Source organism: Sesamum indicum, linkage group LG6 (assembly GCF_026168435.1).
Source record: "Sesamum indicum cultivar Baizhima isolate 11 linkage group LG6, ASM2616843v1, whole genome shotgun sequence".
In the NCBI taxonomy this organism is placed as follows: Eukaryota; Viridiplantae; Streptophyta; class Magnoliopsida; order Lamiales; family Pedaliaceae; genus Sesamum; species Sesamum indicum.
In genome coordinates, this window is record NC_142662.1 from 20,792,916 (window position 1) to 20,809,380 (window position 16,465).

Consider the following 16,465-nt stretch of genomic DNA (forward strand, 5'->3'; position numbering starts at 1 on the left):
TGTCGGAAAATGATTAGAGGGACTAAACTGAAATAAAATTAAAGTTTAAAGATGCTAAAGTCAAGAAATGGATTTAAGGGACTAAAAATGATTTTAAACGAAAATTGAAGAAACCAAATATACTATTTACCCATTAAATTAATATAAGGGTTGAATACAGTTACCATCCCTCAAGTATCCACCCCCATTAATTACCTTCTAAAGTACTAGGACCTTCAAACCCCTTATGATCTTTACTTTTTAAGTTGGGAAAGTCCATTTTACCCTTACAAAAATTGCTTTGTGAAAAAAAAAAAATAAAGAGTTTTTTAAAATGTCAAAATCACTGTTCGTCTAATTTTAGTTTCACTTATTCATTGAGCTCTTTTTATTTTGTAATCCTAAAGTACTTATGGCTCATTTTATTTTAATTTTACTTGTTTGTCAAATCGAGTTAAAAATAAATTTGAACATGTACAAAATTATCATATATACGTAAATATATATTAGTTTTATATTTTTTTTATTAGTTCATCAACTCATTCGGTCTTATCAATTGTATATTTGTTTAAGTAAATACATAAATAGATATGCATATATAAATATGTTTTTAATTTGATTTTACAAACAAGTAAAATTAAAATAAAATAAGCTCAAAGTACTTTAGGATTACAAAAATTAATTTTATATTCATATGTAAACTTATTCAAGCTCCTCTTATTTTCGTAACTCTAAAATACTTGGAATTTTATTTTATTTTAATTTCACTTGCTTGTAAAATCAACTAAAAAATAAATTTATACATGCATATATATTTATATATTTACTTGAAAAAATATACAATTAATAAACCAAAAATGCTGATGAACTAATAAAAAAAATATAGAATTGATATATATTTATATATATATATAATAATTATATAAATGTGGTAATTTTATGTATATATAAATTTATTTTTAACTTGGTTTAAAACCAGTAAAACTAAAATAAAATGGGCCGCAAGTACTTTAGAACACAAAATAAAAAAAGTTCGATGAACGAGTAAAACTAGAATTAGACAGATGATAATTTTTGATATTTTAAATTTTTCTTTATTTTTTTTTAAAAAGTAATTTTTATAAGGGTAAAATAGATTTTTCAAATTTTAAAAGTAAAGGTAAGTAAGTTTTTGAGATTTTAAATCTTCAACTGCCGCCTCTTTTTGAAATGTCCAACTCTCCTTCACTCCAGCAACAAATTTCCCTCTTTCGCTCTCGAATCCAAAGCCGAAGGTCTGAAATTTCATGTGATTTTTTTTTTTTTCATTCTCCAGAGTGATTCAATCTGATTATCATTAGTATATTTGAAAAGACCATTTGAAGTTTGATTCTTCTTCTTTCGTTTGTGTCAGCTTTGATGATGTAACTGTTCGAATTCTGGAAACGATTTTGGTCTCCAAGGATGTGCAGTCGTTGATTGGAGTCAGATCGGCCTTGACACAGTTCATGAGAGATGAATGTCTTCTTATTGTTCGAGAAATTAGAGAAGAATCTGTTGAGATTAAGCTTCTGTGTGCTGATTTTCTGATTCATGTTTTTGCTATAATTGGTGACGTTGAGGTACTAGCTCTTATTCATTGTTTCTATTGTCTGAATAGCGTCTGATAGTCATTTTAGTTGCAATATGTTTTCATTTAAAAATCGATTGCTTTGAGAATCCGCGGATCATTTTTTGGTTGAGACCAGAATTGTTGAATTGTGAATATTCATATTGATGAAGACTTAATCGAACATTTTCTATGGAAAATTTGTCTAGTCTTTATAAATGTAACTGCGTCGCCCTACTTTCCAGTGTTGTTGATATAGTATTTGGTAATGCTTCTATTATTTGACAATTGTTAGCTTCGTTTGTATTTAAGTTGTCTGCATCTTTCACTCCAGAAAGAGAAATTATGTGCGTATGTTTCTAAAATTTTTTGTCATTGGTGATAGATTTGTTTTTTATAAAGTGCCATTTGTGATGGATGCTTGGACCAGTTTCTGAATTCCTGCACTTGGAATTCTGCAATTGGATTTTTGACAGAGTTGCTTGGCCTTGAGATATGAAGCATTAACTCTGCGAGAACAGAAAGCAACCACTTACCCTGAGCTTCAAGTTGATTGTAAAGAATGGTTCACCTTTGCTGAGCAATCTGTTGAGAATGGATTCCATTCCATTGCAAACCAGGTAAATAGTGAACTCTAGTGATGTGCAACTTGGTTTATTCACTTTGTTTCAAACATTCATCATACACAAGGATACCAAAAAATGGATCTTTCATATTTTTAGGATCTCTTAGGCTGATGTGGATATGACAAAATTAAGTCACCTTGTGCAATTTTATACATATTTCATGATTTCTGAGCTATCAACTATGCAAAATGGTTTAATGAATGTTTCGATATGTTTCTGCGTGCAACATCCCAGCAATTAGATCTCATGCCCTCATATCTGTCTGGAAATTTGCAATGTACTCATGACAATCTTTTTGCATGGAGTAGGATAATGTGATTGTCATGTCCTGCAGCAGGTTTGAGTTAGACAATTTCGACCTTTTGAAATTGATCTCTATTTGTTGTCCAGAAAAGCTTATTAGTAATAATCAAGTATTAGGATCATCTTCTAGTTCTTGTGTTGCTGACTTGAGGCACACAAGGATATTCACAACCAAGATAGATGTTTGTAATTAAGGATCTAGGAAAACCCTAACACAATCTTTGAGCTGCACATGCATTACGTACTTATTAATGTGACGATTGCATTTGTTATTTAAGTTCCTCTGGGGGAGGGGGGGACAATTTGAGCTCCACTGCCTACTATTTATTGCTTCTCCTTGTTTATTATACTTACTGATCTCTTGTTCTATTTCTATGCCTTTCAAATTTGAGAAAATGCTACAAGATTGTTATCTACTCTACTTGCTGAACTGTATTTGAGGTTCTTATATAAACTATTAGGGATCATTTACTTTTCGGGGAGGGATAATTGGATAATAGGATAGAGGGGAATTAAATTTGTGATAGGATTATGTAGTAAAATGTGTTTGTTGTTTTCATGAATGTATTAGAAAGGGGTAAGGAAGTGTAATTGATATAACCATTTTGTTTGCTAGGATAATTTCTAGTGGTACGGTTCAATTTCCAAAAACGCCTTCCACTTATAGATTCTTTTTAGAATTTTTTATTGCCTGCTTGTTCGCCTTCCACCATACTCTACAACCATTTTTACTGCCTGCAAATCTACTCCCCTTTTTGCACTTATGAACTGTGCGTGCAACATTTATAGCAACTGTCCGATTGCAATCGGCTTCACTTGCCTTTAAAATAGGTTCAAAACATTTTCTGCACCATGGAAACAAGATTTACAACATTATATCTGTTGAAATTAACTGAAGATCAATTTTGCAGTGTAAGGATGGAACATTTTAAAATTTTTGGCAAATTGTTCTGAATTTTACTTTTGCTTTTGGCTAAAAGGCCATCAGTTCTTTTCGTTTCTCCTGATTTTGTTGTCATCTTTATGGTTTCCTATGTTATTCTTTTGAATCAAAATGAGAAACTATCACTGATATTAGGACTATGCTCATAACCAATCTGCTGTTTTATCTACTTTGAGCATACATAGTTATTAAACCTGGTCTATTAAATCTCAGTTTTCCGTCCATGCACACTGATCCTTATACTTTGTGCAGGTACGTTCTGCAGGACATGAAAAACAAACTTTTGAGTTTCGTTTCCATCAGTATTTGTCTTTAGAGTTGCTATATCCTTTTCTCCTGTTTTATTCAGTTAATGTTCATGTGGAAGTTGTTGCATGGAGTCTGAAAGTAATTAATTTTAGGTTTTATGCTATTTCTTTTTTGTTGAAGGCATGTGAAAAGGCACTCATGTGCTCTAAGGCAAATCATGTGGCTAACCCCAAAATGGATGATGTCTTCAATGATATGCATGCTATCAGGAAAATCGAAAGAGTGAAGGATGCTGCTCTATTTACAATTTCTTCACAATCTGGTATGTGGATTGAGGTCACAGTTTCTTTGTTGATTTTTTAAGTTCATTAGTTGCAATGGACTTGATGTATGTTCTTGGAAAAAGTACAAGAGCGAACATGGACGCTAGACTGGTTTGCCGTGAGGGGTACCATTTGCGCTGGCCAGTCTGAGTATCTGATCTTGGTGCATATATCTGTGTTTAGAGTCATGATATCTGATTGTGGTCCCAATGATGTCTTTTTGAACTGAACATTTATAAGTCTTCTTAACAAATAATTGAGTTATTGAATGTTGTGAAGGAAAGAACTACAAAGGACATTGTTGCAATGGACTTGAAATGAATTAGGGTAATGAATATGCTATAGTGATTCTGCTGTTTGACTAATAAAGGCAGGCAAAACTTTTAACATTGCGTCTAATGCATTTAGACATAGAATATTCAGACAACTCTGAAAGCAAGTTAAAGAGACTTCATCAAGATTGCTTATAGATGTTGCAAACTACAGGCATGCAGTTTTGACTTGTAGTTCAGCTAATTTAGAGACAAAGAAGTCATTCAAATGCAAAAGAGTACAAGTGTCGGGTTTTGCAAAATCTTCGTTTGCTAGTTGTTGGAGATTCTTTTTGGTGACAGTATTATGCATATCCTATTTGGCATGTTTAGCACTGAGGCATGGAGAGTGTGCATGTACATATTTGTTTTAGCCTCTTGAAGTTGGCAGATGCTTTGAGTTTCATGAATAGTGGCATCACTGCCTCTATCTTCATTCCTTTAGCAGCCTAGAGGTATCAAACTGAAACGGTGGAAGTGTAAATTTTGAACATCCTAGAACTTGAATAGTTCAATCCTTGAGGTTGACAGCATTATCTGAGCTTGCTAGAAATACTTGACTTATTGTTTCATTTTGGATCTGATGAAACTAGATTAGAATACACATCCATACCGCGTTGTACATTATTGACCAAAACACAGCTCTATAATATATTTAACTATTTTAAAGTATACTAATAAGATTAGTATTCTTAACATAGCTTTTGTTGCATTGAAAGCATTTTATAAATGTAACCGTAATAAAATTGTTACACTATTTAGTCACGGAACTACGTGAGACGTAACTCAATCTCTTTGTATGGTGGTGTTTTTGATGATTCAGTCCAGGCGCAGGCAGCACTGTACCTAAGGCAAAGAGAACTCGAGCAGAGCACACCACAATTGGTCAGCTCCATTGAAGCACAAAGTTCTGGAAGCTCTCGGTTTAGAAGCGGGATCAGAAAGCACAACATGCGGAAATTGCATCACTGCCGATGTTTATAACTGTTGTCCTGATGAAGGCAAGAGTTGATCCAGGTCCCTTCTCAACGTATTGCTTTTTTTCATTTCTTCTTTATTTTCTGTTTATGGTTTTGGAATATAGACACAGCTCAAACTCTGGATCTGCAGTTTTGGCAATAGAAAATGTCTACTTTTGACAATATGTTTTGTTGACATCAAAATATTTTGGAATAAATTACCAACTAAAAGCTTAAATAAATTGATTAATAATTGAGTTTCGAATTAAAATTTATAGCAAATTTGATCTTTACATATATTCAAGATAATAAATTCACACTATGCCCTTATCAGATTTAAGCTTTATGGATGATGGATTGATAAGATAGAGAATATATATATATATATATATATATATATATAAAATTTTTGAATTGGCTAATTGGACGAAAACATATTTAAGTACGCTTTGTTAGGAAATATGTTCATATCAAAGCTCATAGTGTTTAAACCCAATAGGTTTGAATTCAAACTACCTAGTCGTCGCTTACACCTATAATGAAGGGGTTTCCACCACATACAACAAACACTATAAGATACATACAACAGAATCCAAATGATTTAAGCAAATTCAAAAGTTCTTTGCCATGATAAAATTTTGCAACCATGAGGTTGTATGTCTTTTTTTGGCATCAAATTTTCATAACATTGATATTATATTTTAAGGTGTTTTGTAGTTTGCTTCAAGAGATCGGAGGAAATTACACATTTGATTTAAGAACAAACTTCGGCCTTGGAACACAATTTAAAGAGATTAATATACACTCGAAATGTCATTGTCCAAGACATTAGTAATAAAAGGCAGACAATTCGTTCATAAAAGAATTAAGTTGCATTTAAATTGATGGATTTGAATTTGAAGTATTTAGAGAAATGATTTCAAATGAGTCCATTTGAAAGGAATTTGAAATCCATCCATATTCACCAAAACCTAGTTTAAAATTAAAATAGAAGAATTTGAAATCCTTTGCATTTAAGATTGTCCAAATATATTCAAAGAATTTGTTATGAAAATCCATTATTTCAAATCCTTCAATCCAATTGTAACCTTGTTTCTATGAGCAGCTGATCAATTCGGAGTGGAAATAGCTAGCTCATTGTTACCCAACACTCAACCCATAACTCTATTGTGTTGTTTGTTCCGACTAGGGGTGGCAAACAAACTGAGTCTGCTCGCGAGCTTCGAGCTTAGCAAGTCGGCTCGATTTTGAGCTTGACTACTTGATCTCGAACTCAAAACATTTTATTCTGACTAGGGGTGGCAAACAAGTTGAGTCTGTTCGCGAGCTTCAAGCTTGACTACTTGATCTCGAACTCAAAACATTTTGTTTTCACTAGGGGTGGCAAACAGTGAGTCTGCTTGTGAGCTTTGAGCTTCACAAGTCGGCTCGATTTTAAGCTTGACTACTTGATCTCGACTCAAAACATTTTGTTCTGGATCGCTAGCTTTTTAATTTTTTTATATATTTGATTCTATGTTCAATACTTTATATTCAAAATTAAATATTATAATTATTAAATAATATCACATATTCTAAAATTAGCTAATGATAAAATATGATATTTTTATTTACATATTTAATCTCTATACTGAAATAAGTTTAATTAACAAGCTAGTAAGTTCATTATTATTACTATATATATATTTATTTTATATTAATTATTAATTTCTTAAAATTATCTAATAATTTAAAAAATTAGGAATAATTGTTAAAAATAATTTGGGCTTGTCAATCTAACATAATAAATAAATATTTTAAAACATTCTTTTAATTAATTATAAATAAAAATTAAAAAAAAAAGAAAAAGAAAAAGAAAAGAAAAAAGCTTGAACTCGAGTGCGTACCAAAATTTCTTGTCTAGCTGGACTTATTTATAGCCCTAGTTGTGACTCCAATATTTATGGCAAAGCTCATAATATGCTTCCCTTCCCAACCTCTAATTATATGCCTCCAACACCCTATTTATCCCTATTAAGTTTCTAATAATTCATAGGTGGAGGTGCACATTTCCCCTTTCATTATGTTTTGTTTGATTAGCATTTTCCTTAAAAAATGACATCATTTCTTGCTTTCCGGACAAGCAATGCAGAAGAGCAAACTGTATGTGTTTGTTGCCATTATGGTACAACAATTCTGCAGTAGGAAGAGCATTATCACGTATATAAAAATGGGTTAAAAGGGTATTTATTTATTTTTTGTTCATTTATCGTATTAAAAGGGTAAATTGCGTTCTTTTCCTATACCAAAAATTTAGTCTAGGAAGTGTGTTAATTGTTTATAGAATATTCCAAGGCAGACTTGGTCCATTCATTACCAGTTTTTTAGAGTATTTTTTCAGTTTTTAAATAAAAGAAAAACCGCTCCTAGTCCATGCCCTTTGTCCTTAGAGGGGTTGATTGGAACAGGAACAGGAACGGGAACGTTTTTAATGGAAACGAGCTCTAGGGGTATTCCGTTGGTTAAATCGAATAGAAAATTTGATAAATTATTAAAGATACGGTACAATTATAATCAGTAAAAATTGATTTCTTTTTGATATTTTAACTTGTTATTTCATAATTAAATATAAACAATATCTTGATACTCGCTACGACTCATTAAACTACCCGTAAAAATTAAAATCGAATCGAATACTGAATAATATTTCTCAATTCAGTTTCCGATTCTACACTTGTTTGCAAAATAAGTAGATTGGATATTTTAAGTACAGTAGTGTGAGCAGAGGGTCTCCTACAATATGAATGAACCTACCACACAAGCAGTGAGTGCAGTCAGTCTGTCTGTCGTAAATACTTCAATTTTTTTATATTCTGCTAATTTGTAAACATATGACAGGGAATCTGCATTTAATTATTCTTACACAAATGTTACCTTTGCAGCTATATATGCACTGTCTCATGACCAACTCCGCTCGCTCACGTGCTTATCTATTCTTCCTCAACCTCATCAGCTCCCTGCTTAATTAGGTCAGACGATGTTAATAAGGTCTAATTTAATTGACGAAATCGAGATTTCTAAAATTATGGGTTCGGACCCCCACTATATGCGTAAGATATTGTTCTACTGTATAGTAGGAGTTGTCTAGATTTAATTTATCTGATATTGTTGATCAGGATATGATATGTTGTTGTAATTATCTTCGATAAAAATGATTGTTTCAATTAATAGTAGTTCATTGTTGTTCGATTAAAAAAAAAATCGGTCGAACAATACAATTTCTCTAGTCTATCATTAAATATGTGAGAATTTACATAAATGCCCTCCCTTGACTGTTATATTAACCACAAAGCATATGTCAAATTCTGTAATGATTCAATCTTGACTCGACCTGGAATATTATGGCATGTGCAGACTCAGGATAATGTTCTATGAGTCGATGGTTCACATAAAATCATATAACTCAACGAGGTTATCACAAATACTATATGTATCATGTACAACTTGAGATAAATACCCACACGTCCTGTGGAACTCGAACCTATGACCTCAAACCTCTTCATGAAACGCACAATGTTGTCAAATTTTATACGAGTGTTTGTAGCACGTTTTCGCTCATGTAATAGAAATAATTCGTAGAAAAAAGTTACGAGTTAAGTGGTGAATAAAATCGAGAGTGTTTGAAAATAAAAGTGAAAAGTAGAAATAACATTAAAGTTGTAATTTTTCTGGAAAACAACTTAGTGTTTACAGTTATACCAAATAAGCAGCAAAAAGTTGGTAGAAAACAGTTTATAACTTTTGACTTCAATCAATTCATTATTCAGAAACTAAGAAATGACTCTCAAGTCCCAATATATATATATATATATATATATGTGAGTCTTATTATCAGAAATCGAACCCAAACCCCAACAGTGGTGTTGTAAAAGTGTTTGAAAAACATCCACATCCCAAGAATCGAATCTTCCATATCACAAAGCGCGCATTTAATGTAAAACGCATCGGAGGTCGCACGTTTTTTATTTTCTCTAAGACGGTGAAGATGTCTGTTTTCCTCCTTACTTTATTCATTATTAACTTCACCGCTAACAAACAAGAAAAACACACTTCCCACACACATTAAACTATCTTTACAAGCTTCTCATCCTGTCTACCTACACACCCCAACCCCCCCCCCCCCCATCACACTAGGGGTGGGTAGGGGGTGGGGGCTTGAAACTTGAAATGTTTGACACTGAAAATACGCGTTTCATCAGCTGATTCTATTACTACTATAGCAATTCAACAAATGGGGTCCCACCCACCCCTATATACACAATTCAAGACTCTATATATAGTCCATAATTTAACTTAAAAGGAATTTTATTTCTGGTATATATTTTATGGGTTAAATGCAATTTATCCGACCTGATATCGGAAATTAAGTAAAAAAATTCAGTACATAAATTCCCTGTATTTTGAAAAATGAAGCAAATTATCCCCTATGAATAGTTTAAATAGAAAACACGAGGTAATTTGTTAATTCTTTTTTCATACAATTTTATTGTTCATTTTTCATATCGCAGAAGGATAAATTGTATTTTTCCCTATATTTTATATCTGTCTTGTGATTAATCGATCTATTAAGTTATTTCGGATATTTTTAGGGTAATTTTAGTCTTATTACTCAAATGGTGATATTTTTTTGTCTTGCATGAATTTGATTTTCAAAATTTATTAGTCCTATAATTCTAAAATTCTAATTATTTTTGATCAATTTGATTCATACAATGGCAAAAGACTATAGACAACACATGAAAAGTTGTTAGGCTAATAGCCCTTCTTGATTTGATAACGGGATTCCACACATATGAGGTTAATTAATTATGTTTAATTATACAAATATTTTTTATATATATTTTTATAAAATTATAAATATATTTTTGAGGAGGTATCAATGTAAATATATTTCAGGACGGTGTTTCGATAATCTTTTTTCCTTGAGAATGTACTGATGTAAATCACAATTACAATTTTAAGTAGTGTATTTATACTTTTATAATATATAAAATAATATTTGTGTAATTACACCTAAATTCGAACAACGTTCATGTAACTTACCTTCTTATAAACTAAGGAAAACATTTGAGTAATGTTTGGAGAACATGTTTTCCAGTAATATTTGGAGAACAAATACGTAGATATATACATAGTGAGTAGTATTTTGATAGTACGTTTATTGAAAACGTAGAGAATATATATAGAAAAAAATGCAAGCAACTCCCTTGTGATATCGTAAATGAGTAAATTACCTTCTTATGAAAAAACAAATAGCGATTTACCTCCCTATATTTTTTAAAATATAACAATTTACCCCTCTATGATTTAGGGGGGTAAATTACTTCATTTTAAATAGTATAGTGGGGTAAATTGCTATAATTTTTTTATAGTAGAGTAATGTGCTCATTTTCAATATTATATGGAATAAATTGTTATCGTCGAATATATATATAGAGAGAGAGAGAGAATTGTGGGGAAAGAGAAGTGATGTCCTGAGAAGAGCAGATTAGAAGCTTGGAATCATGTGATGAGCATTAAATGCGAGAGGTTGAGGGAATCCCATCTCATGTTTTTCTTTTCATTATTAATTTATTAGTAGAGCTTCAGAAACCCCTCCTCCTCCTCATACCTATATATAGAGGGTAAAATATGTTTTGTTTGGTTGGACACAAATACCCTTCATGCTTTGAATAATTATATATTATTTTTAATATATATATTTTAATTTTTTGCATATTAAATTATTTTTTAATTTAATTTTTTAATAAAAAAAGAATTTAAATTACAAGTGGAGTATAAAGAAATATATATGGTAGATACACAAAAAAATATAATATAACCAACAATTTGTATATGCTTTTGTTTTACAAGAAATTGACATATATATATATATATATGCTTAACCAAAAGCTAAATATTTTTAGAAAAAAGGTGAATAAATATAAAAACATTTTTCATATATTTTTTTAAAAAACTATATTTAAAAAACCATTTAATTACTCATTTTTATCTAAAAGAATATATAGTTAATAGCTTAATTTTATTACCGAATTAATAAAAAAAATTTATGAAATTATTTTGTGTATTTTTTGTACTCATTCATTATTTAATATTGAGTCTGTAAAATATAATATCATTCAAACTATTTAATTTACTAATTTTCTATTACTTCATTATAATTAGAAGATACTTTTTTCAATTGAGAAATTTTTAATTAAACTGAATACAAAATTGTTAGAAAAAGAAATATTTTGAACTATATATATAATAAAAACGCAAGATTATCCATAAATTTAATTATAGGAGATAAGTGTTATATTTATTAGTTTAAAGGGATAAATATTATATATATATATATATATATCAAGTATAGTTCAACAGACAAACTGTATTTTACCCATATATATATAACCACAACATCATCACAATTTTCAATTAATAATAATAATAATAGTAGTAATAATAATAATAATAATAATTTTGTAGTGATTACTATTAATTAGGATAAATTACACTTAAATCATCCAAAATTAAATTCAAATACACAAACGTCCCCAGTTCAATTGCCAATTTACAAATACTATCTTTTGAAGTCGTAGCTGTAATTACAGGTACATCTGTATTAGATGATAAAAGTTCATACAAATATCTTTTGAGGTACATTAGGTCCAGTAACATACGAAATTGCTTACTTTTAGTCCTCTGGTAGACAATTCTACCCCTATGAGTGCATATGGAATAAAACTGCCTTTCAAAGTTGCATAGGGGTAAAATTGTCCGAAAATCTATCAGAGGACTAAAAGTAAGCAATTTCGTAAGTTACTGGACCTAAACAAAAATGGATATAATTATCGGACTAAAATTAAAATTAAGTATATTTAGCGGATTAAAATAATACTTTTCCCATTATTATTTCTACAACTATATATACTTTGTTGATTATTTAATAGCTTCATTGCATGTGATATCTTTGAATTGTATAATGTTGGAATATATATATATATTGTGCATTTATTTCTGACTTTTTATGGTCTTTGAAGTTTGTACTTTCTCTTAGATTTCAGTCTTATGTCGGATCTCTTAACTTTCACATTAATTGCTTTTCATGTTCATATAAATTCATGTTCGCTTCTCTTTCTTATATATTATTAATTATCATTATTGTTATTATTTCAAATATTTTAGCTAATTAAGTTTGACATTTTGAGGATATATGTAAGTTGGTTTTTGATGTTTACAAATCACATGCACAACAATATAAATATAGGCTATATTTGGATCGACGGATAAATAATTTAGTCTTGATAGAAGAATTTGGAGGAAAATATTTAAATAATTTTATATCGATTTAATTTGAAGTTTATTAATATTCGATAAAATATAATTAAGATTTAAAATTGATGGATCTGATCAAATCGTTTAAATTTAAAATTATCCAAATAACTTCAAATAATTTATTACTAGCTACAAATTTAAAATTCATCTATTGATATGTTACATTAAAGACTTCATTCTCATGATCAGTCTGAGTCCCGTCGGAGGTCACGTGAGTTATAGCAATTTATTTATAGTTGTATTCATGTATTAGTTGAATCGAGCGTTATTATAATTTGTTGTTTACCGTTCTTAGTATAGTGATGTATTGGTTGAATCGACGTAATGCGGAAAAAAAAATATTGGAATTATTGTAAATTTGGAAATAAGAACTTATATAATCTTTTTCATTATTAAAATTAAAAATAACCGAATTAATCTCTTGTGTTTGTTTTGAAAAATAAAATACAATATTGACGTGGAATTCAAATACAAATATTTGATTTTTTTTCTTTTAAAAAAATTAGGCAATTGTCTATAATTGAATACATATCATTTATGAGGGCAATGTACAATTATTACTAATTATCCATAATATTTCACAACCATGATTTTAGGCTTGTAACATATATAATTTTATCAAGAAATAATAATTACAATAGTAAAAGAATATTATAAAACAACAATTTAAAGATCATACTAATCAAACATATTTATAATAAGCAATAATTATCATTTTTGGTTCTCGTGAACATGACAATATATATATCTGGCTGTCGTTATTGTAATAATTTTACATTACATTAAATGATTCACCAACGTTTATAAATATCAATAACGATATTTGTTATTATATTAAAATTACGAACATTAATATATTGACAAAATAAAAAAATATTTAATATACATAATTATTAATAATATATATAGATTATTATGTTTTTGGTCTAGTAGTATTTGGTAAGTAAAAAAGAAAAACATGTTTGATGTTTCAATGTGAATGTCCTCCAACAAACATTCACGTCGAACCCATCTCTCTCACACCCCCACCCCACCCCACCGCACCCCACCCCACCCCCCTCGAATACTGCACTTTACTCAAAACCCTAGCCCTAGTTCTTCCCACCAATTTATTGCTTTTGTCTTTCCTGTTCTCCAAAACAATATTATTTCAAATTTCTCATTAAACTATTTTCTTTTTTCTTTGATAATTCTCCTTCTCAAGCTATCAAAAAAATGCAATTTCACCACCAATTTTAAGAAAAATGCACAAAAACCCCTGATGAAAAATAAATAACAATTTATCCTCATATATTTTTATAAATAGAGCAAAATATATATCTCCCCATCCCCTCATCCTCCCCATGCCCCCCCCCCCCCACATTCCCCAGCCTCGTCGCCCAAATCCGGCCCCCTCCCCAACTCGGTTGCCCCTTCCTCTTGCTTCCCGACCTGCCGTCGCCCCTTCCCTTTCTACCAATTGCATCTTTCTCTCTCTCTTTATATATATATATATATATGTCTTACATATATAAATAAATCTATATATTATATACATATACATATATTTTATTATATAAGTATATATATTTAAATTTAATTATATATATTATATATAATTTTAATTATTATTTAATTAAATCTAAACCGTTGATTCATATTAGATAAAATCTACACAATTAAATTATTAGTTAAATTTAAATTTTAAATTAAAATCAAGATTCAACAATTTTTAAACAAGACTATCACTTTAAATTTAAATTGAAAAAATAAAAAAAGGGTGTAAGTTATTCACGAAACACGTTAGAGTTTTTTTACTCATTTTTTAAAAATGTAAAGAGATAAATTGCTGTTATATTTTTCATAACAGAAATTTTTGCTCATTTTTCTGAATTACATTTAACCCTATCTATCTATCTATCTAACTATCTATCTATCTATCTATCTATCTATATATATATATATATATATATATATATATACTATTACTAGCTAGCTAGCAATGTGGAAAACCAGCAAAATATTGCATGGATGGCCATCGACGGTGGTCAACCTTTCACGGTTGATTCTTATTTCTTTAAGATGACGTTTCCTATCTAAAATGACCATAATACCCTGAACAATGTCGTACGTTCTCTAATCAACTGCGAGCAAGATGGTAATTAATATTAACTAGCAAGCTTAATTTTGAGAATTTAATTTATATAATATATATAGGTAGATTGATCCATTAGGGTATTGGTAGAAATGTGGCACTCATATTTTCTTATAACATGTAAAATTATGGTCCCTAATTGTTTATTTATATTGAAATTCATGTAGATTTGAAATTAGGCAAGTACACATATATAATTTATTGACAATATATACCATATTTGTGGTGTGGACTAGAGCTACTACACCTCCATGCCCACCATTATAAATAGGGTTTCCCCCATTTCATTGTCTTCCAAACTACATCATCTTTGTCTCTTTTACACTGCAAAAGGGAGGAAAGAAACCACAACAACTTCATCTTCTGCTTTGACATTTTCCTCCTTTTACCAATATATATAGAGAGTAATTTTCCCTCACACTAAGGAGAAAAAAGATGGGAGGAGGAAGTTCGCCCTGCGCTTCCTGCAAATTGCTGAGGCGCCGTTGTGCAAAGGACTGCATTTTCGCCCCTTACTTCCCTCCCGACGACCCTCATAAGTTCGCCATCGTTCACAAGGTCTTCGGTGCTAGCAACGTCAGCAAGATGTTGCAGGTAAGTTCGTTCCTCCTTGGGTTTCATTTTGTATCTATAGTTGTTGGAAAACCCTTTAAATTAGCAACTGTCTCCATCAATGATCATGTACGAAAAGGGTTTTCCTTACAAACAGTAGACGTTCTAGCAGTTATTAGAATCACATTACAAGTGTAAATTATTATCAGAGGATGCACGTCGTCTGTGGTTTATATTTAGAGGGAATTTCCTTGCAGGAGCTTCCAGTGCATCAACGAGGAGACGCGGTGAACAGTCTAGTGTACGAGGCGAACGCAAGGATGAGGGACCCCGTGTACGGGTGCGTAGGCGCGATATCGTACTTGCAGAATCAAGTCTCGCAGCTGCAGATGCAACTGGCGGTGGCTCAAGCGGAGATACTCTGCATTCAGATGCAGCAAGAACAGTCTCCGGCGGCCATGGTCGGCCTCCCTCCGCCACCTCAAGATGAGAAATCATCTCTTCTCTTAGCCACTAATAACTTCAATAACCTTCAACAATGCTTTGGCTTTGCTTCAACTTCGAGCAATGTAATGCAGGATCCTCTCAAGAGAGAGTCCCTTTGGACTTGATCAAACTTTTGTTAGGAATTGCTAATTAATTAAGCTTGGTTAACGTTTGTTCATTTTCATCTAACTAGCTTAACTAATATAATATATCAACTTCTTTAGTTTCTTAACTACTTCATTGACTTTAATTAGCCCCTCTTTTGTTTCCTAATTGTTTTATTTGTTTTTGGGCAAAGAAAAATGAAAAATGAAGTAATTAGCTATATATAATTAACTGATGTTTCATTAAAATGCAACTCTCACATGGGCTTGTGTAATTAATTATTTGGTTGCAGAATATCTGCATTTAATTCTTGTCCTTGCTTAGCATGCACCTCTCTTCACTAGGGAATAACTTTCTTATTTTTTTTTTGGTAATAATAAATTGCATAAAATAGATAAAAAGAGAAATACAACAACATAGTTCAAGCAGTCGAGACCTCACCAAATCAAGAGATCCATGTGTACTAACTACTGAGGGGAGGGTATGACTAAGTATGACATGTCTAATCTCCTCAACTACAACCCTAGCAAGTGTGTCATATGTACGGCTAG

General features: G+C 30.7%; 2 protein-coding genes across 5 annotated transcripts; both read left to right on the forward strand.

The window, feature by feature from the left end:
* Positions 1-1,170: 1,170 nt before the first annotated feature.
* Positions 1,171-8,493, forward strand: LOC105163997 (protein DOUBLE-STRAND BREAK FORMATION). Of its 4 annotated transcripts, none has more exons than XM_088881874.1 (6): positions 1,171-1,253; positions 1,373-1,580; positions 2,044-2,187; positions 3,692-4,010; positions 5,146-5,352; positions 8,203-8,493. In XM_088881874.1, exons 1-5 carry the CDS (start codon positions 1,189-1,191, stop codon positions 5,304-5,306), a joined length of 897 nt encoding a protein of 298 aa, XP_088738000.1. In that variant the 5' UTR covers positions 1,171-1,188; the 3' UTR covers positions 5,307-5,352; positions 8,203-8,493. The 4 variants fall into 4 exon arrangements, with proteins under 4 accessions (XP_088738000.1, XP_088737999.1, XP_088738001.1 ...); XM_088881873.1 differs by having other exon boundaries at positions 5,146-5,339; XM_088881875.1 differs by having other exon boundaries at positions 5,146-5,323.
* A 6,542-nt stretch (positions 8,494-15,035) lies between these two features.
* ASL5 (Lateral organ boundaries (LOB) domain family protein) lies at positions 15,036-16,041 on the forward strand. The gene is made up of 2 exons (XM_011082475.3): positions 15,036-15,365; positions 15,581-16,041. Exons 1-2 carry the CDS (start codon positions 15,207-15,209, stop codon positions 15,932-15,934), a joined length of 513 nt encoding a protein of 170 aa, XP_011080777.1. The 5' UTR covers positions 15,036-15,206; the 3' UTR covers positions 15,935-16,041.
* The last annotated feature ends 424 nt before the right edge of the window (positions 16,042-16,465 follow it).